Here is a 21,730-nt window from a genome sequence, read left to right on the forward strand (position 1 = left end):
TGAACTCTAGGCGAAGGAAATGTGTTGTACTGCATGAGGCAAACAGTGGTCACACCAGATACTGACTGATTTTCTGCCCGTGACCCCCCCAAAACAGTAAAAATAAAACTGCATATTTTAAAGTGGCCTTTTATTGTGGCCATAGAAAAGTCTTAGATCTTTGAGGTCAGCTCATAAAAACTGGGAGCGAAAAAAAAGAAAAAGTGTTGCATTTATATATTTGTTCAGTATATATACTTTGACAAAACTCTGTTAGCAAAACATAACGTTAGCCCCAGCCACCTCAAGGTCTAAACATTGTTTTTATTGTCTCGTTTATAGTTATTTGTGATAAACTGAAGTAGCTTTGAATCAACTGTTGATAGCCTCACACACAGCCCCTGCACCAAGTAATAAAACCAATGTATGTTTCACAAAGCCTTTGTACACATTTAAAAATAATTTATTTGAAATCAACATTTTCTCAGCTATCGATCCTGAAATCAGAAGGACAAAGCAGGGTCCAGTTGGACGAGGGAGGAGTCGGTGCAGCTTTTACTTTTTCTTTTTTCAAAGTCCGTAAATGGTCAATGGCCCCAATCAGAATCAGAACAACGGGAATCAGCCCTGAGTGGATCTTCAAGTGGAGCTTTAAAAATAGCACCACATTCAAACAGGAAACATTAGCATGTGATTAAACTCTGAGCTGGTTCCAGGGTGGTGATCCACCTTAGGAAACCGCTCCTGATTGGGGTTGTATGACTGCACTACAGTTTAAGGAGGATGAAGGGAGGACAGAGAGAGGATGGAGGGAAGATATAGGGAAAGTGGAGTAAGGGAGGGTTGGAGGAGAGTGCAGCTTCAGGAAGGTTTAAAGCGTTCACAGTTCGCATTTCAATGTACATTTACTGACCTCCATAGAAAACATGTATAGAATGTTTCCATACAATTGACAGAAAGAGACGTCTTCCCTCGGCACACAGTGAACAACTGAATGGATGAGTCTGAGCACATTGTGGCTGCAGTGCCCCCCTTCAGGCCTGGAAGCAGAACCACAGCTCAAGGCCAAAGTGGAGGGACGGCAGGTTGGTTGGAACCAGCCAGCGGCTGTGTGTGTGTATGAGTAAAACAGAATGTGTGTGTGTGTGTGTGTGTGTGTTAGTGTTTGTTTTAGTCTTCGTGGATGTTGAACAGCTTGGCCACCTCGTTCAGATCAGAATGTTCCTCTCCATCTTTAATGATCTATAAATGAGTGCAAAGAAACCAGATGTGAATTTATACAGATCTTAACAACACTGACTAATTAAAAGAGGAGAATAAATGAATGGATGGATGAATAGATAGATGTCTGTAAATGTAATAGACTAAAAGGTTAAACTATGTAGAAATGAAGATGGACAGTGCAGTTGGGTAATGTAGTCCAGTGCAGTAATGTGCATCTATGATAATATTTTACTTACTTGGACAATCCACTTTTAAATGAACAGTATTCAAACGCCCCACACTGTATATTTACATTGTCATGACTTAAAACCAAAAACAAGAATGGTTTAAGTACCCCCCCCCCCACAATCATGAGCTATAGTGAGCACAAAACATAGCTGAGGTTCATATAATGCTTTACTTTTAAACTTAAGTCAATTTAGTGCGCGTGTGTGTTTACCTTCCTAGCGATGGGCATTCTGTTAAAGACGTTCCACAGCACAATGCCCACCACCACTTTATCCCTTAGGTAGAAAATCACCCCTTTTCCATAATCCTCCTTTTGCTGTGTGGGAGGAGGAGGTGATGCTGTCCCCACGGCAACTGCCCCGGCCACTGCCTCTGTCTCGCTCTCCGACCGGATTCCCGTACCTCACAACACACAGTGGTAAATCAGTATGAGAAGGTGTGTGTGTTAAAGGTAAGTGACAGAGTTGATATAAAATCTAGATACAAAAAATGTGAGGGGAACGAAGAGGGAAACCTGAAAAAGTGTGTATCTTTATACTTTGAGCGTGTGTGTACCTGATTGCTCTGTGGCCGCTTTGGGTGTGTCCTTGGGAGTAGCTTTGGCGAACACTCCTACAGTCGGGAGGCTACTGTCCACTATACCAATGGCCTCATATCCCACATCAGGACCTAGATCACTCCTACAAAAACACAAAATAAAAAACCCACAATATATAAAAATAATTCAGTTTATTTATTAAAATGAACCCCAAGGGAACTGCAGCCCTGCAACAAACATTCGCAGAAACAGCGCTATGGTTTGGACTTTGTTTCCACATTTGAAATGTTTCTGTGGAGCGACAAGGCAAGCTCATGCTGGGCCAGGGGGGTGCTCCTGGGGTGTGTGAGCTCATTTGCCTGCCATCACGCACACTGAAGTCTGCACATCACTACAACCACCTCAAAATTACAATGTGTGTGTGTGTGTGTGTGTGCGTGCATACCAGAACATGGACTGGTGCCAGTAGGGTTTTCTGGCCCCGGTCATGTTTTCTCCAGCCAGTCTCCCACTGACCACCGCATGATCATGATGCTCCACTCGCCTCCGGCCCAGCTTTATGTCGTAGAAACACGCTGCATCTCCTGCCTACACCCACCCACCCCAACACCCCAAACATACACATACAGTCAAATACAGGGGGTCACAATACATAGCATATTATTTGCTATAATTTACAGTTAATCAAGATTTCACATCAAATGTTCCATGTGTAGTACAACTACATTAATATTTTAGATATATTTAAGTATTTTTGACTGTGAAAACAGCTGGGCTGCCCAATTCATGATGTAAGAATCATTAAACATGATCCAAACATTAGAAGACATTCATTCAATGGTGTGTCAAGAGCCTACCCCTCAAAGGAGGACACACTCACACCAATGGACATTTTTGAGTCTGCAATCCACCTATCACCTTGTGTTTTAGGACTGTGGGAAGAAACCTGAGCAGCCGGAGGAAACCCACACGGACACAAGGAGAACACACCAAACACCCACCCGGAGCAGGACTCGAACCCACAACTTCCAGGTCCCTGGAGCTGTGTCACTACCTGCTGCCCCACCGTGCCGCCCCATTAGAAGACTCAAATTGATGAACAAATCTAATTAAGAGGAAATATTCTCCTCCTTCTCCACAGTGGAACTAAGTTCTGGTTCTTAATCAGATGTCTGTGTTCAGCTTTGGTCAAAATCTCACAATCCCCACAGCAACATTCTCCCCCTGTCTAAACAACGCTATTCAGAAAGGGCACTTCCAGCGTCTGTTCCTTTAAATAATAATGAGCCGCTCTCAGTTCACCCCGGCCTGAACTGCTCATTTTATTCCATGCTTTCTGACTTAGTCCGCACAAAGAAAACAGACTGGGTGTTTCATAGTGTGTGTGTTAGTGGACTCCAGATCCACCGCACAGGAAATTCTTTCACTGCAACGGCCCTATTGAGATAAATTGGATTAATTGCTTTGTTTCTAGCTGGTGTATTTTAGCAGGAAAACACTCAACGCTGACCACGAGCTCAGTGAGAAAATGAGGAATGTGAAAATTGGTGTGAAAAGGCTGAGAGTCACACTCACCACCCAGATGTTGGAGCGCGCCTGCAACTCGGCATTGACCCTAAATCCTCCGAAATCAGAGTCGACTTCCAGCCCGGCTGATTTAGCCAACTCCACACTGGGCTCCAGACCCACTGCTGCCACGATGTGGTCAGTCTTCACCTACAGTAAGAAAGGGACAAAAACAGAGGGGATAAAGACACTATTCACAGATGCACAGAATCCAGGCAAATTACAGCAATTTATATTCCTGGCAGTCATTTTTTTTCTGCTGAGAGTGCAGCACAGGACACTATCTGTACCTGTAGCTGATCCTGACACAACTTCACAGTGTACACCTTATTATTCCCATGTACTTCTCAGCTTAGATTTGGCCATTTGCCAATGTCTGATATGCCACAATGGTTGATTTTAACCAAGCATTTCAAATAAATACAATACCCAATTAATCCTTTATTCCAAATTACATGTGCCTTATTTGAATATTTCATTATAAAATACTAAGCAGGACCTGTCACAGTAGCCATTTTTGGTTTGATACTTGGTCCCAGAAATAATTGTGATAAATGATATAACTGTCAATATAAGATCATTTTATGCCACTGATACAATGATAGTATAATAGCACAATAATACAATTACATTACAGAGCAATAAACTATTAGCAACAATCTAGTTATTAAGAATATTATATAATAAATATTTTGGCATATATTAGAAATGAAAAATAAAAATGTTTGCACACTCACCACTCTGCCGTCCTTCAGCTTAATCTCCACTCTTCCGTCATTAAAGCTTACTTTTTTCACCACAGACTCCGTGAGCACCGTCACTCCCTCTGCACAGGTCAAAAGAGAGGAAGGTCAGTTTGAATTTAAAATTTAAAAAATGTACTGGCACCACTTTATCACTAACTTTGGTCAAACACGCTACCGGCCAAAACAGCACATAAACATATTCAGGAGAGTTAAACCAAACACCAGATTGCACTGACATACGCAGTGTCCCTGAGTTACACGCTGTGAATTTGTTACCTTTCTTGACTTTCTGTGTGGTCCAGTTGCTTAGGTATTCTGGTAGAACTTTCCCCATATTTCCTTTCTCTGGAAACATCTGGACAACCTCCAGGCCCAGCTCAGCAGCTGCAAAAAGAGGACAGGAAAGAAACACAAAGAGATCCAGCCATTTTCTTTATGATTCTGTTTGAGACAGGGATTCCCAATACATGCTATCCTTGTGCAATGCAAGTTGGGTATTTTAGCAAACAAACACTAATTAATAAAACTAAAAGGTTTGGCTGAGGATGATAAATAACACAAGCTAAAGTTTTGTGTGGAATTCCCCTCCAACAAATTCTTTAAACTGTCTCTGACTTCTGGAAGCTGACACACTTTAAAGAAGCTCTAAACAAGCATTTTAGCCCCCCCCTTACTGCTTTGATGAGGGACACCCACTGTGATTAATTTCCCTCTTGTTGATTTCCTTTTTTAAACTTTTTTGTTAGCAGTGATCCGGGTGTGTTGACCCGATTCTGGCTGCTTGACTGACAGCTCAGTGATGGTGTTTGGACTCACATCTCCTGCCCAAGGCACAGGCCAGTTCACTGCCCAGAAAGCCTCCTCCGATGATGGTGATGGACTTGAGCTCACGTGACACTTTCTCCAGAGCTTTGAAATCCTCAATCTGGGGAAAAAAAAAACCAGGATGAAAACTAAATATTTTTAAAATAATAACAACAACAACACCACCACACACTGCCAGCAGCTGAGCTCAAAACCAGAAAAATCATGTTCAGACAGGAAACAAATGAGGAAAATAACAAGAATTGTGAGCTGGGTTGAAGTTTCATGCTTTAATGCATTAGTAAAAGGGAAAAATTAATGTAATAAATGAAACACTGCCAGAGCTCATAAGGACGCATACAGATGGCACAAAATATGAGAGACAGTGCCTTCTAGTGGCATGCACACACACAAAATATTTAAAGATAAAAGCCTATATGAACCTATAATTTTATCTATGGTTCTACTGTCAAAAGATCAAGGTATACTTTCACTGTGTTTTTTTTGTGCATGTGTGTGTCTGTCTGTCTTACATACCTTTCTAAAAAGTGTTGTCCTGTTTGTTACCTCCTCACCTGCCCTCTCAATGACCTGCAGATTTCTGGGAATGCCACCTGTCACACACACGTTAACATTTATTCAAATCTAGGGAACTGAGTACACACAGCCCTTTTCCACAAACATGGTCCTATATTCGTTCCAGATTGCATGTCTAGTTTTGAACAGTTCAGCACATTTACACAAACATAAACAATCTCTGGAAGCAAATAAGAGTAGATCCTTCAGCAAAAACCATGACAACATCTATGGATGTTTCAAGCTAAAGAAGCTCAAGGAAAAGCAATAATAATCACACAGTTGAGCTGGACGGGGTCATTTCCAACATGTTTTTATTGTCCTCGATGCTGTGCTGGACAAAAGGCCAACAGTAAAATTGAACATGCCTTAAATCATGAAGACAGCCCCAGCAATTTATTTGAAATTGTCTTCAAAACAGAAAATTGATAATGGTTCATATGCTGTTTCCCATTTTTCCTTTCACACAGCGTAAATTGAATGGCTGAAAGGAACACAGACCCAGAAAACTGGGACACTTCAGCCACAGCACCGGTGGAAATGAGGAAACCTGCAACACCCTCTGTTGATGAAAAAGCCAAACGAGAGCCAGTTCGCTCAATAGCACCAAGGTTTATGAATTCTAAACAAATCCGGTTCAAGAACAAGAATTCATGGTCAAAACAGGCTAACAATGTACTATTCTGTGTGTGTGTGTGTATTTATGCGTGAGAGCTTTTCTTTTCACCTGTGGCAATGAGGCACTTGTCATATGAGATTTCAGCACCATCGTTCAGTTTAACCTTATTACCCCGGACATCCATATGCACCACCTAGAGAAAACACACACACACAAATCACATTCCCACACAGCTCTTTGCTGAGTTTAATATTTTTCAGACTTTATCAGAAGTGTCAGGTCCTGTCCTGAGGAAACAGAGGCAGTAAATTGAGAAAGTGCTGAGGTTGGCATTTTTCACCTTCTTCCCGGTCAGCACTGCCACACCTCCGTTCTCCACTGACTCCAGCTCAGCAGGGCTCACGTAGAATGAGGGGGGCTGGAAATAAATACTGAAAAACACAACCGAGAAAAGTACCTACTTAAAAACCTCCTCAACATTCATAACACGCAGAGCTCACATCTCAGGGAAGATTATGACAGAACATGGCACGTGCCCCTCTGTATGTAAGGATTCACATACATGTGCATGGTGTATACAAGGCAAATGCATTATGGAGTAATTATTTAGAGACTTTTACACGTGCCCGGGAAATGAATTAAAGTTTAAACATCATTATTTTGTAATGTAGAAAGCTGGACACTGCCGGCTTGTCCTGCTAGACTTTGTCACACTGACCTTAATTCCATGACTGGATTAGTCAGCTCATAGCACTGTATCCCTCCAAGCATTTTACAGCTGTATTAGCTTAAAGTAAACTACAGCCAAACAAGGAGGATGTCTAAATCAATGTGACAACTGCAGAAACTCCCCTTCAACAGAGCTGAGAAGAAACTGTAAGAAAAACTAATGCTGATCTGGTTCTTTCCTGACACTTTGAAAAGAAACCTTTCAAAATTATAAAGAGCAGTATGAGGACATGAAGAGCACATGGAAAAAAAATTCACTTCAGTTCAGTTTAGAACAGCCCCACTCCCCTTTTGAATCTCCCATCCCACTTTTATGTGAGAGCACAAGATAAGTTTAAACACAGCAAAACAGACACAGCAAGCATGGAGAAATAACAGCACTGAGTACAAATGGAGAAAAAGAGAATGGAGAAGAAGGAGAACAGAGTGAAAAACAGCTAAAAACCAGAGCTTCTGCTCTTCTCGCCTCACTGCTGTGCATGCAGCTCATTATCATTTAGAGGAACAGGTGCTGAAAGTGGCTGTTCTGAACAGGGCTGTTCCAAAAAGGGGGCTTAAAAATAAAGAGTGGTCAAACCTAGACATGTCCCACAAAGCTCTTTGGATTTGACAATTCCAATTTCAAACACAATATAATTATTGCACAGTTTATAACAATATGAAACATATTTCAATTGATAAACTTGTGTTTTCGTGTCCCATGAACACACCTCCTCTCCTTTCCATTCCACTGTTTGAAGTGCAGCGTTTCTATGACAATGGGATCATCAGAGAACCAAAGCTCTTTGGAGAGAGGAGGCCTCATATATGGCAGGTCATCTTCTTCTGTCACAATCAGCACCTGAGAATAAAACAAGACCCTAATCACTTACAGACACACACAGTTATCAGTCATAATATTAATATTAATGATCACTTAGATTCCATATTCTTCGTCTTCACAAGTGGACTGTAGTCCATTTGATACTCTGCGTATCGTTTAGCCCCTTTCAACCTGTTCAATGTTTAGCAGCCCCGCAGAGTATGTATCATTAGTTAGAATGAGTTGTGCTTGTACTAGTGTGTATCAGACACAGAAGTGTCTGGTGCTACTTTCTGTAATTGTAAAGCTAATAAAACTGGATAATGAGCACTGTATCAAAGTTAGTTTAATGTTTTGTCTAAAGATTAATATATATTGGCCTAAAATAAGCATAAGGCCCAAAAATGCAGAGAGATCCAGCAGTGTTCCTCAGGGCTCTATTCTGAGGCATTTAGATTTAAGGCAATTAGGCTATAAAAAAAATATAAATAATAATAATATAAAAAAATATTTTACATAGCGCTGGTTAAGAACCCAAAACACAGGCAAGAGACAAACACAGTCCTTTTGTAACACAATGTCTCACCCTGGCTCCAGGGTCACGGGCTCGAATGGACCTAGCTGCTGCAAAGGACGCTGTGCCTCCACCAATCAGGAGGTAGGGAGCATGTCCAGGGAACTCTGGGAGGGCAGGTGAGGGCTCTGCGGGGGCAGCTGTAGGGGCAGGGGAAGGTTCAGCTTCAGCAGCTACAATAAAGTCAAAGAAAAACAATTTTAGACTTTTGGTCAGGAGACTTTATATAAGGCAGACTTTACTGTCTGAAACATCAAGCCCAGCCATATCTGCAACAGAAAGGTTCATATGATGGAGGGGGGAAATAGAAGGGGGTCCTTTCAGGAAAACTGGAGTTTGGGAAGAGTCCTTGTAATCCCATGTGTGAGTTCATAGCATTAACGGTTATCTTTACAATTATCACACATTTTTCAATGTCAAATTAAAAAGACAAAAAACACACAAACCAGGTATGACCTCTTAGCTTTAGTGTTAACAGTCCAAACAAGGGGAACAAATTTAAATAAGATCAGTTTAGCAGGCTGGAGCAAAGGAAAGGGAAGATGCAAAACCTGAGAAAACGACCATCTCCGTACGAGAAAAATGAAATAATATAAATTTACAAGTCTAACCCTGTGAAGATCACACACCCCAAACCCAACTTAACCACACAAACCCGCTCAGTAAAATGTGCCCAAAAATATTCAAGTATCCAAGAAAAACAAGTTGAAAAGACAATGTGTGTGGTGAAGCATTAGCGGTAGCTTTATCGGTATGTGTAAAAATCTAATCTTTTCCCATCCAGTTGAAACTGGACTCTTACCACGTTCAGTAACTGGTGGAGGCTCAGACACACTTTCTGCCGTGGCTGCAGGAGGCGGCTCTGCTGATATTTATCCCCAATATAAAAGCAGAGGGAAATGATTAACCACAATTCAGGTAGAAAAATGAATTTACAAAAGGAGGTCCTGCATTTGGTCTACAATTATCTACACACATCGTTGGGTCTTCATGCAGATGCTTCAGGCTTACCAGCAGATACAGCTTCAGCTACAAGTGCTTCTGCAACAAGAGGTTCCTTTTCAGAAACTGCTTCTGGGACAACTTCAGGTACAGGAGCTTCAGGAACTGGCTCTGATTCAGGTGTAGGTGCTTCCAGGATTGGCTCTGGGACAGCTTCAAGTGCAGGCTCTTCTGGAGCTGCTTCAAGAGCTGGAGCTTCTAAAGCTACATTCGGTGCAGGATCTTGTGGGACTGCTTCAAGAGTGGGACCTTCTAGGACTGCTTGAGATACAGGAGTTTCCAGTACTTCTTCAATGGCAGGTGCTTCTGTAACTGCTTCAGGTTCAGTTGGTGTAACTTCTTCCACAACATCTTCTTGGACAGGTTCAAGCACCGAATCTGGAAGAGCCTCTTGGATGGGTTCCGCGATTGGAGGATCAGCTTCGTCAACAGGCTCTAATGCCACACATGGATCATACAGAAGAACAGCCAACAGGTATAATGGAGATCATCATCAAAACACCACTTCTCTTAAGCTTTATTAAATGCTCATCACTCTCAAAATGTGCTGTTCACCAGATGCTTGAAGGACTGGTGCATGTTGTTAGCTTGTATGAAGGCCATCATCCAAAACAAGACCAAAGAAACAGAACAGAAAAAGGCATCTCTAAGAGGTGTTTCCAACACTTTACCACATTCAGCTGGACAGGCGCTGTCTGGGTTCATCTACATGGAGGATTTGGTTAAAATTATTCAGAGACAAGTAATTGCTGTTGACTTATAGCATCATCATCTTTATCATGTCCACTGGGTTAAACTATCCTCATGGTCAACAAGAGCTTCTTCAGGTGCAGAGACAACAACCTTTTGATTCTTCCAGGTGACTACAATAAAAGGAATATTCTCTTTCTGGAAAAGTGTTGTCCACCATTTCCTTTTTCCTTACCACTCTCAGCAAGTGTAAATTCAACAGGTTGTTTTGCAGCTTGTGTAGGTTCTGAAGTTGGGACACATTAGAAACTTCCACATGAAAAACAAATGTGAGCTTAAACAAATTAAACAAATGAGGAGGCTTAAAACAAGCTTGTAATAAAAAGAACAATCAAATTAAAAACAGACCAGGCAAGTCCCAAAAACTTGACGCCAAAATATGTACATTTTCCAGACGACATTCGGTGGTTAGTGAGAGACGAGGGAAATTAGGGAGGAGGAGGACATTTGTGTGTGGTGTTACTCACAAACTTTCATCAGAATAAAAGAGTGACTGTGAAAGATTTTGTGTGACAGGAGGAGAAACTTCATATGACAAGGCAAGGAGAACCCAGGATAGTCGAAGGACAGTAAGGAAATTTCCGAAAAACCAACCTTTACAGTGAGATCTGACCCATTCCAAGATGCGTTTTACATTTGAACATTTCTCAAATGATAATTAAGGAAAGGGTGGCACTGCTACTGTTAGGTGAGGTACGTCAATGAATACATAGCAGACAACAATAATACTTTACAATGACAAACATATATATACACTATAAAAAAGGTTAATATAGAAGAGATCACAGAAAATGACACTGCACAAAAGTTGATGTTGATGGTGAACCACACTGGCCAGAAACACAAAGGTCAAAACGTGAATAGAGGAAAAAAGACATCTACATGCAACACACAGTGCCCTTTGATGCATGCACAGAAAAGCTGCTAACAGAGGTTCATGAACGTGGTGTGTTTGGTGGAGGCACAGATTCAGTGGAGAGGGACCCAGGCCAAGTCTCAAATACCTCATTTATGGATTATTATTGATTATTATGCCCTGAATTGAGAAACCATTATTGGTTCGGGATCTGGAGTAATTGTGTTACAGTTCGGGATATAGATTTAGATTTCAGTATTGATTAAACGACCAATCAGGAATCACTGGCAGCCCATTGATTTATACTGCAACCACAACAGATTTCTAACATCAGCTGCTGTGTGTCATGATAAACACCCAGCAACACAGCAATGTATCTACAGAACACATATTCACACTTCGTGTTCTCAGTTAATCCTCTCTGACCGTCCTCTGGGTTGTTTCTGCTATTCCTGATTGATGTTTTAAAGGGTACATACCCTCCCTTTTCTCCACTATGGAACACAGTTCTGGGTGAAACATCTGTGACCCGCTTTGGTCAAGACTCCACAAGTCCTACAGCAGCGTTCTCCCCATCTAATCATTCAGCCACCTTCAGTATATGTTCCTTTAAATGATAATGAAATCTGTACACCCCAACCCAAGCGTACAATAGGGAGGACTGAGGAGAAGAAGCTCTTTTTGCTCTGTTTTTGCTCTGTTCTCTTTCTTCTCCTTTCTTGTTTTCTCTGTTTTTACTCAGTGCTCTTATATTTCTGCACTCATTCTGTCTGTTTTGCTGCGTTTAACCTCGTTTTTTTGCTCTCACATAAATGCCGGTCCAGCATTGGGATTGGACAGAGGGGGCAGGGCAATTCTAAAATCTCTCCACTTGATGTCAGAACGGCTCGTTTTATCCCATGTTTTCTGACTTAGGCAGATCACAGAAAACTGACTAGGGCGTCTTGTTTCACATTGTGAGTGTTAGTGGGCTCCAGAATCAAAACTTAATGTCAATATGTACTGTACAAGCGAGTTTTTCTTAAGTCCCCTTTAAATAGCAACATTTTTCTTTAACAAGTATCAATCAAGCAGTTATTAAAGCATAACATATGCTGTGGGACCGGAAAATAACTGTACAATCAGAACAGGACAAGAGAATTCTAAGTCACAGCTGACCTAGAGCTGTATGAGCTCTCTCTGAGCAGTACCTGTATTCATGCGGGTTAATTCAGGACTAACATGGAAAGCCTGTATAGCGGCAAATTACAAAAAACTCCTCACCTTTTGCTGTTTCTGACACTGCTTCTGTTGTGTGAACACAAAAATAGCACAGAATTACATTATGCAAATCTAAAGAATTTTCTATACATGCTGATATCACTGCATTTTAAATCTAGGATCAGTTTAGCATTGTCTGACCTGGATAAACTGGATCAAATTTAAAGTCAAGTCCAACAGAAACTTTCCTTAATAATTCTCTAATCATATAGACTTAATTTGGGCTTAAAATATTTGAGAATTTGCCATGACCAGGTCTGATTGTGGTTGGAGGAGTTTTATATACATATAGATATGAACACTGGGGGTTACCTGTGCTCTGTGTAGGTTTCTCTGCAGGAGTGAGTGACTGTATTGATGGTTTTGTGGATCTGCTGGCGAGCTCTGTGATCCGGTCCTCGTACCTCACTTTATCTCCCGAGATAGTGCGGTAAGCCTTAAAAATAAATGAAACACAAAGCCGAACATGAAAGAGCTAAATTAGTTGACTTAACAAAATGTGTGAAAATAAACTGGTATTCAATCAGCTGTGTGTTATTTAAGTATTTTTTCCACTTACATGAAATTGCTGTTTCCAGGCTCTCTATAATTCACTTAAAGGCTAAGCACCAGTTATATGAAAGTGTCAAACAAATAAATCCAGTGGAATTTGAGTTCCTAGCTTTGTGTTTATTGATAGTCAGAAAACATGTTATTTCTTACTAATTCAAGGAATAAGGTTTAAAAGACTGTTGGTCCCCCCCACCAACGGTGTTCGGAAACTCTAATAGGCGTCTTGCCTGTGACGTAGATGGTGGACAACAACTCTAGAAGTTGCACTTAATTTAATGCAAAATGACGAAAGGGTGTGTTGCTTTTGGCTGCAATAATTCAATGTACAGTGGGACATCTGTGCACAAATGGCCCAAAGATCCCACAATATCCAGAAAATGGACTAAATTTGTCAACTTTAAATGGGCACTTTCGAAAGGACCATCCACTCACTCTGTTATCTGTAGCTCATAACGGTGTTTTACCGCTGCGTTGTTCAGCTGTTGTCCACCAGTGACGTCACGGTTGCGTTCAAGAATTTCCATAGCGAGCTCGGGTTTTTCCGTCAATTTAATAACATTGTCAGTTTTAAAGCACATTAAGCAGCTATTTTCATTTTAATTCATACTTATATATGTCAGTAACTAAAATAATGTGAAATGTTCATGGAGGTCCATTAAGTGGTGCTTAGCCTTTAAATATATACTGTAGCCTCAGCCATTGACTTTCGGGTGTCCACAAAGAGTAAAGTAGGATCTTATACTCACATAGACTCCGCCTCCTAGACACGCAGCTCCAACCAGAACGAAGTAAATTGTGTTTTCCCCACCTCCTCCAGTTGGCCCAGATGACATGTGGGACTGTGGAACTAACAGTGGCCTATTCACATGTCTCAACACTGCAAAATCAATCAATCAATCAATCAATCTATTAAAACACACTCTCACATCATGTGTCTTTGTAATAACCACAAAATTATTACAACAGGTGCAATTACACCTTCAGAGGGCAGCACTGAGCTACTGTTTGATTAACTGAAAATTCTTACAGTCCAGTCCCTACAGCCACTAAACACGAATCAAATTGATTGCTTTTTGTCACACACATTGGCCAGGTGGCACTGTGGAACAACAGTTTCAAGCCTCACCACATCCTTGACTGGTCACTGTCTGTGAAGATCGCGGTGCATATTTTCTGTGTCTGTGTTGGTACTTCTATGTGCATTCAGCCGACAATGTCTTGTGTACACTGATTAAGGACTAGAGAATGAACAACACACACTGTGCAGCAACAGATTAGCTACTGTCCCTGACTTTTCATCCACAAGGTGGACCAACGAAATAGGAGGTTGTAACAGAGTGGTCATTGAGTGGACAAAGGTTTTTAAAACTCCAGCAGCACTACTGTGTCTGGTCCACTCATACCAGCGCAACACACAGTAACACACCACCACCACGTCAGTGTCACTGCAGCGCTGAGAATGATCCACCACCCAAATCATACCTGCTCTGTGGAGGTCCTGACCCTTAAAGAACAGGGTGAAATGTGGTTAACAAAGTATGCAGAGCAACAGATGGTCCAAAATACTGTAGTCTTGTGTGTTGTGAATAAGTGGATCAATTAAAACACTAAAGCGCCATGTCCAGTCACTAGCTCCCACCTGAGGCTGGATGTAACGTTACCTGCTGCAGTATTTAAGGTGGAATGAATGAATTAAGATTCCAAAGCTGTGTTTTAAGGGGCACTTGCCTGCTGCTCTTTTCCCGCTTTGTCGGTACAATGTAGAGGAGGCCCTGGCGAGAGGAGCGAGTTTATTAAGCGCTGCTTTACACTTAAACATGTTGAAAAACCAGAGAAACGGGGAGAAAGGGAACAAGACTGAAACACGCCGCCTTAAGTCCTTCTCCTTACGGTCACTACACTACTGCACCACCTTCTGATATCCGCTCTAGGCCCAGCCCCCAGCCGGCACCCATTGGCTGATTTGCTGACGCTGGGCTAACTTATTGGTTAATTTATCCGTCTATCACAAACTCTCGTAGCCCATTGGTAAATGGAAGCCTCCCTAAGCCTCGCATTGGTTTCCACAGCGCGCTTTACCTCATACGTATTAGAGGTCAAATGTAACTTTACAGTTTTTCATTTTCGAACTGATTATTAAAATTAACTCATTCCCAGTAGAATATAAGATAAATATTTTAAAACGCTCACCAAAATATCTCCCTCTAATTCTCCTTTGTGTACATGAAGATGGCTTTTGAGGAAAGCAAATTAGTGCTTCACATTTTTATTATTGTGTTTTTACGTAATACCATTGTCACTACGTGAAAGATTAATAAAAAGGTTAATAAAACGGTCAACGATAAGAAAAACTTTATTTCTCATAGGTCAACGTTCAAGTGCAGCATGCAGTAACATTATTGGCCACATGATGGTGATATAAACACGGTCCAAGGGCAGCCTGCGATAATAAATGGCCACAGGAGGACAAGACTACAGTGTCGCACTTTACAATTTTCTCAACTTTTCAACATGTTTTTCCGGACTTTTAACACAAGCAGTGTGCACAGAAAGTGAATTCTCATTGCACTGAAACAAAATAAATTAAATGACAACATATTCTAAAACGGTTTTAAAGGTTTATCTCTCCTACCATATTAAAAATTAAGGTGAATGCTCTTTTAGGTTTAGGGCTGGGTTAATAGTACTTCTTAAGAAAGGAGAGACCAATGTAAGTAATCTCCCACAATGCATGAAAGCAAACTCGCGCGTGTCGATGGGCGGTGCGTTGGGACTTTCCAACATTTTACAACCAAGGAAAACAACACGAGAGAGGAAGGGAGAGAGAGAGAAGAGAGAGAGAGAGAGAGAGAGAGAGAGAGAGAAAAGAAAAGAAAAAAAAAATACTGTATAAGAGAGAGAGGACGGAGAGAAGGAGAGTTGTTTTCACTTTCTCTTTCAGTTCAGCATGTTCGGTCTGTGCGGTGGAGAATGACGGGTTCTGACACCGAGAGCGAGTGTGTGTTCTCCGTGGAAAAGGAGAAGAGCGAGCACAGTGGAAGATGGAGTATTTTATTTCTCCTCCTCAGTTTGGTTTTAGCCGCAGAGACCTTCTTCACCATCTGCTTCCTCTACGACTTCAGCTCTGATTTACACGGAGTGAGTAACTCTATTTAAGGGTAATGCCAAAGAGTACACTGCTAAAACCCACACTACTTTTATTAATATCTAAAATTAGATTTGTTTTTTTATCCCTAACCAGTTAATACTCCAGAGCGGGTCCTCACATGGGGGCAACCATGTTTAATATATATGTTCAGAAAAAAATCTCTGACACATATAGGCCAGTAGATGTCAGTCTAATAGCTGTTTAATAATGTAAAGAAGGATCACTGGAGAACATGATTGTTGCTATTAACGAGACTGTGATTACATCCTAATAGTCATAGTAGGTCCTACCCAGAATCATCGGGCACAAGACAGGAGCACACTGATCAGAACACCACATACATACCCTGACATTCACACACTCACCTATGGACAATTTCACACACACAGTCTCACACTCACCCAGTCAGTCATACTCAGTGGCGGATGCTGGTCTTTCAAGGAGGGGAAGCTCAATTTCGGCCTACATCATAAAGTGTCGGTTTATTTATACGTAAATTCTACCCTCCGTTCCTTTTAAAGAAAATGATCTGTGACCCTGTCGGACCAACAATGCGTCTTTTCCAGGGACTTGACTAGTGTCCTCTCAATGGCCAGCAGAGCTAGGCTGTTTAAACGGCCTTGGCCCATGTGAAGTGGGTCCGCCTGTGAGTGCTTTGTGACGGTGGAGGGACTCAGCAGCACCCGCTGGACAGAAACTGCGATAGAAGTCAGAAAGAGTGAAGTCAGTCTCCAAACACAAGCAGCTACAAAAAGCCCCACCAGAAATAGAAGCTCGATTTGTCGCTAGTCGTTTTTAACAAAGAAAATGCCGCTAAAAGGTTTAAAAAAATCTCCGGTTCAACTCAGAACAGAATGAAAATTTAATGCTTTACACCAAAGGATCGGTGATTCGCTCATTTCGCTGTCAGTCAAAAAGGGATTCAGCCTCAGACAGATCATCCAATCATCATGCAGAAGCTGAGCGTCCGGGCCAGCCGAGGCCAGCCCACTGCCCCATAGACCCCCAGAGACGCTGAGCGTCCGATGGGCGGGACAAAGCCCAGCATTTATCCAATCACTTCGCTGCTCCACTATTGAACTCTGTGGACGCCGTTTAAAGCACTGTGAAGCTGCGGGAATGATTGAGAGGAATGCAGCGTATTTACCAGTGATAAGAAGCTGATTCTGAACAAAAGTTGAGCGTGTTGTAGTGCATATTTATTCAATGAAATGTACACACAACAGTATATATTTGATCACTTATTATTTGGCATTTTAGGGGAAGCTGAACTTCCCTTGCAATCTTAGAGCAGTCGCCTCTGGTCATACTTCATCTCTCTCTCTCTCTCTCTCTCTCTCTCTCTCTCTCTCTCTCTCTCTCTCTCTCAGACAAATGAGTCTCTGAGGCAGGGATTTTTCCCCATGGAGTGTCTACATCAGTTTCTGGATGGAGATGAAGGTAAAGAAGAGTTTAATGGAGGAGGGATGGACAGCTGTGAGATAATGAAGAGAGAGTTTGAGCACAGCGCTCAACAGGTACTGACTGGGCTCGTAAATCACCTCAAAAATATTTCAGTGAGTCTTCAAAGCTCACTTCTCATGTCCCCAGGATTTGAATCTATACACTCCATTTATGGACTCTAAGCTGTAGTCCATTCTGAGCTTGTTTTTGTGATCTTATAAAAACAATAATATACTTACACATTTAAATGCAGTATATTTGCTTAGGCTAAACGAGTTAGCCCCACCCATTTACACTGTAATTGTAAGGCATGTTTCAGACTGGAGCTCTTTAGAATGAGACGCAATACAGGACATCCAATCCGAATGAAGTCAAGTTACGTACAAGTTTTAAAGGCATAGTACATATACCAATGTGAGCCACGGAACTGCTTGCACAGCTCTAGATTATAGACAGTTAAAATGCTACACCTGTGTGTGTGTGTGTGTGTGTGTGTGTGAGAGAGAGAGAGAGAGAGAGAGAGAGAGAGAGAGAGAGAGAGAAAGAGAGAGAGAGAGAGAAGAGTGCATACTGTATTGAATATTCAAAATATCCTCAACTTGTTATATCGGTCTGGACCGGGACATAGTGACGGTTCTGTCCTGATTCGCAATTTTTAATACATGAATGAGAATAAATAATAATGTTTATGTAATGATATTGTTTCAGTTGTGGCAACAGACAACAGAATCAGCTAATAAAGTTAATTCAGTAATAGGTTCACTCAGCCGGGACCTCACTGAATGTTAAACTTTAAATGGCACATGTCTGAGAGTGAAGTTTTATTTTTGGCCCCTGCAGAGAATCTTACTGGACATCCAGAACTCCTTGTGGCTGACATTAGGAGGTAATGCCAACTAATGAATTTATATTAAAGACATTTGTTTTCATGTTTTTTTGCATTTATATTCCATGTGTTTTTCCCCAGATCACAATGTTACTCAGATTTTCAAACCAGCCGTTCACCTCGGAGCCAAACAGAAGCTCAAACAGTATCAACATCTGCAGGATACAGGTCAGTTTCAATTATCTGTTGAAAAATCTACTTTACATAGTATTCATTCAAATAAGGTGTCATGTCTTACATTAGCTTCTTTAGTTTTTAAGTTGAGCTACGTGGCTAATGCAGCTAACAAGTAATAGAAACTAAAGCACAAATATTAGCATCAGGCTAACTGTAACACAATGGCATAGATTGGACATTGGTGGGGACCTATGAGTCTAGCGAACTTGACTTTAAGTAACTTACACATTTCTATGAAAAACAGCTCATTATGTCCAACTTCTTCTCTTTTGCTGCCATCCTCAATAGCTGCTGACACCCATATGTCACCCACAATGCACCTGAGTCTTTCACAGTAACACTCGCTTATGACTGGAAAGTTTTCATTCCAGTTCTGGCGCTGCTAACAACCAAACTACAGAGGCTCACATTACAGCAGGGAAAGGCACAGCCGACCACACGGGCTAATAATACGTATGCATTACGGGGAGGTAGGACTCGAGTAGAGAACGTGATTTAACCATTTCTGCACCTCTAGGTTAATGAGACGTTGACAGATTGGGCTTTTTTTTTTTCTTTTCTTTTTTTGGAGGGGATCAAATTGTTGATGGGGACAATTCAGTAATCGCTGGACCCTTCCTGTAACTAAATCACTAGACTCACTTCAGACCAGGTGGAGTTCTCGGTAATCTCTAATATAATTTATCATGTGGTTTATGACACCTTATACCTCACTGTTATTTGTAAATATGAACTAAAGTACAGCATACCATACATTAACATACTGTGTGTAGGTTGGTCTGTTTTTGAAGACCAGTATATCTTATGCATTTAGAAAGATTATGTAATGATTATGGCACAGTTTACTTGACGCTACTGGTGTACTGTAAGACATTTTTACTAAGGAGCACACCCTGGAGGGGGCGCCAGTCCTTCACAGGGCAACACACACACACACACATTCACTCACACACTCACACCTACAGACACTTTTTGAGTCGCCAATCTACTTACCAACGTGTGTTTTTGGACTGTGGGAGGAAACCGGAGCACCCGGAGGAAACCCACGCGGACACAGGGAGAACACATATTTAATATATATCATGGAATAAACATTTCACCCAAGATTAGTTTGATAGTGTTTAAAAGTTTCAAAAAATTGTGCTCGCCTGATGCTTGGATCAAGAACCATGGGGAAAAGACCCTGAGGTTAGTATGGGTTCGAATATAAAGAATATACACACACTGTTCCCACATGACACTTTACTAAAGCGATATGTTCCATGTTGCCCTAATGCCTGTAATACAGGCCAGATGCAAGAGAGTGGCTGCACTGAAGGCAGAGTATTGCTTGTGGCAAGTGACATAAAAGAATCTCAAACTCAGATTTGTTCTGTGGCAGACCTGAGCCAAGTGTAGCTCACCTGCTTAGGTCCAAAAACAAATAACATTAAAATCTCTGGAATAAGGGCCATTTATATTAGAATGGCTCACGGGGCTTGGTGGGGTAGAAAAGTTTGAGTTTGTTATTTGTGTCGTTGTATTATGTGATTTTTAAATATCCTGAAATTAAAATATAAATATAAATCTCTCTAAAGACAAAAGGATTCATTGTTTTTTTCTGTGCTTCAGAGTATTTCATCATAAAACACACAGATATGGGTCAGAAGAATGAGTGAACAGTGGCTTTTAATTTGCTCTTCTTATAGACCTGACGTTGTTTTGATTGTGTATTGTTTTTGTAGGTGACCCCGAGGCCGTTTCTCTGGGTGTTGCGCGTTTAAACTGGGAGGCTGAGAGTGGACAGAGTTGGAGGGAAGGTCTGATGGGCTTTAGTCCTGAGGGAGAGATTGTGGTGCCACTGGACGGGATTTATTTTGTTTACTCTCAGGTTTATTTTGAAAGCGCTGCTTTAGGGCGCGACCTGAGGTTTGTGCAGTATTTGTTCAAGCGCTCGGCCCTGCGTCCGGAGCCGGCGATTCTCTCCAGATCCACAGCAACTCGCTGTGTGGATTCAGGGTCCGGAGTGGAGCTGTATTCCAGTCACCAGGGGGCACTGTTTCACCTGCAGAGAGGCGACAGACTTGCACTTTACGTTCTTAACCTGGATAACGTGCGCTTCCCTCCTGAGTCTACTTACTTTGGCGCTTTCATCATCGACTGATTACAGCTGAAGGAGAGGTTTTGAGGAGGTCCGGTCAATGCCATTGAAGTGAACGCACCATCTGTGGAGAACACCGATATTTATTTGCTTTATTTAACGCAAAAATGTAAAAAAAATAAAGCATTAAGACTGTGCCATTTGCCAAAATTACATTATATAAAAAGTATTCATGGTGAATAAACCCATATAAATGCTTAATTACTTGGAATAAAACCTTTTTACATTGACTTCCATTTAGGTTTTTCCCCAGTAAACAAGGATCGCCCCTTTACGTTCAAAAAAGGTCTAAAAGTAGTCTGTCCGTCATTTTGGACGTCCAAAATCCTTCTTAATGAGTTAGTTAAGTGGTGAGCAATCGATAACGTCAATGGACGTCCAAAATACGTCTAATAGTCGTCTTTTCAATGTCTGTGTTTGGACGTCTTTTCAACGTTCATTTTCAGCCTTTAGAGAACGTCGATTAGACGGCAGTCATTACGTTGAATCAACGGCTAAATATTTACTGGGTTCCATTCTTTTGTAGATCTTTTCTTTTTCTAATGTTTTTAAATGGACAGCGCATATAGAAAGTATATGAACTCTCAAATGATGTGAAATTTGAGTTATCGTTGTTCAATTAAAAACATGCATCTCCCAAAATATGAACTTTACTGGGGAAGGAAAATAAAAAGTTTCAATAGTCGCTGTAAAAAAAAATGTATTCCAAGTAGTTTCAGAGCATCACTATTGGTCCATTACTCGATGCGAAGGACAGCTGCTGTGTTCGAACATTCACAGAATTGGAGATAAATGTTTTTAATTAGAAAGCAACAATATTTAGGTGTGTTCTCTGTACAGGAAGCATTCACTTTTATTGAAAAAAAAAAAAAAAATCACATTACGTGACCAAACACACACTACCACTGATCCACTTTAACAACACAACTCACTACTAGATATCACACATCGTCCAAAACATGAAACATCCATTTACATTTTGAAAGAAATTCATATCTGAATGTAAACATTTCATGTTAAAAATGGACCAAGGGGAATGGAAAAAGTCATATACAATTCAAGAACACCTTCATGTAAATTGTATTATTGTTATAATTGATGTTAACCATTTCATCCTGATTTGGATCCTGG

At 41.2% G+C, this 21,730-nt stretch overlaps 2 protein-coding genes across 7 annotated transcripts; one reads left to right on the plus strand and one right to left on the minus strand.

The window, feature by feature from the left end:
* Positions 1 to 281: 281 nt before the first annotated feature.
* Positions 282 to 14,710, minus strand: aifm1 (apoptosis inducing factor mitochondrion associated 1). Of its 6 annotated transcripts, none has more exons than XM_066661294.1 (19): positions 14,534 to 14,710; positions 13,552 to 13,682; positions 12,566 to 12,689; positions 12,257 to 12,280; positions 9,397 to 9,822; positions 9,188 to 9,247; positions 8,398 to 8,558; positions 7,720 to 7,850; positions 6,621 to 6,711; positions 6,389 to 6,473; positions 5,623 to 5,699; positions 5,098 to 5,206; positions 4,558 to 4,665; positions 4,273 to 4,361; positions 3,545 to 3,685; positions 2,415 to 2,557; positions 1,987 to 2,111; positions 1,643 to 1,833; positions 282 to 1,221 (listed from the first exon to the last, which is right to left on the minus strand). In XM_066661294.1, exons 1-19 carry the CDS (start codon positions 14,622 to 14,624, stop codon positions 1,150 to 1,152), a joined length of 2,379 nt encoding a protein of 792 aa, XP_066517391.1. In that variant the 5' UTR covers positions 14,625 to 14,710; the 3' UTR covers positions 282 to 1,149. The 6 variants fall into 6 exon arrangements, with proteins under 6 accessions (XP_066517391.1, XP_066517390.1, XP_066517392.1 ...); XM_066661293.1 differs by having other exon boundaries at positions 9,188 to 9,250; XM_066661295.1 differs by lacking the exon at positions 14,534 to 14,710 and adding an exon at positions 14,288 to 14,420 and having other exon boundaries at positions 9,188 to 9,250.
* A 918-nt stretch (positions 14,711 to 15,628) lies between these two features.
* On the plus strand, positions 15,629 to 21,638 carry tnfsf10l4 (tumor necrosis factor (ligand) superfamily, member 10 like 4). Its single transcript, XM_066661316.1, has 5 exons — positions 15,629 to 15,943; positions 17,324 to 17,470; positions 18,237 to 18,282; positions 18,364 to 18,450; positions 20,184 to 21,638. Exons 1-5 carry the CDS (start codon positions 15,776 to 15,778, stop codon positions 20,600 to 20,602), a joined length of 867 nt encoding a protein of 288 aa, XP_066517413.1. The 5' UTR covers positions 15,629 to 15,775; the 3' UTR covers positions 20,603 to 21,638.
* The last annotated feature ends 92 nt before the right edge of the window (positions 21,639 to 21,730 follow it).

This window comes from Hoplias malabaricus, chromosome 2, assembly GCF_029633855.1.
Source record: "Hoplias malabaricus isolate fHopMal1 chromosome 2, fHopMal1.hap1, whole genome shotgun sequence".
NCBI classification, from domain to species: Eukaryota; Metazoa; Chordata; class Actinopteri; order Characiformes; family Erythrinidae; genus Hoplias; species Hoplias malabaricus.

Coding starts and splice junctions, on each gene's coding strand:
- aifm1 (XM_066661293.1), bottom strand. CDS start 14,624: ATGTTTAAGTGTAAAGCAGCGCTTAATAAACTCGCTCCTCTCGCCAGG. Junction 9,823..12,256: donor AGTGTCAGAAACAGCAAAAG/GTGAGGAGTTTT, acceptor GTGTGGCATTAG/AGCCTGTTGACGAAGCTGAT. Junction 2,558..3,544: donor CGCGCTCCAACATCTGGGTG/GTGAGTGTGACT, acceptor GGGTGGGTGTAG/GCAGGAGATGCAGCGTGTTT.
- tnfsf10l4 (XM_066661316.1), top strand. CDS start 15,776: ATGACGGGTTCTGACACCGAGAGCGAGTGTGTGTTCTCCGTGGAAAAG. Junction 15,944..17,323: donor TCAGCTCTGATTTACACGGA/GTGAGTAACTCT, acceptor TCTCTCTCTCAG/ACAAATGAGTCTCTGAGGCA. Junction 18,451..20,183: donor TCAACATCTGCAGGATACAG/GTCAGTTTCAAT, acceptor TTGTTTTTGTAG/GTGACCCCGAGGCCGTTTCT.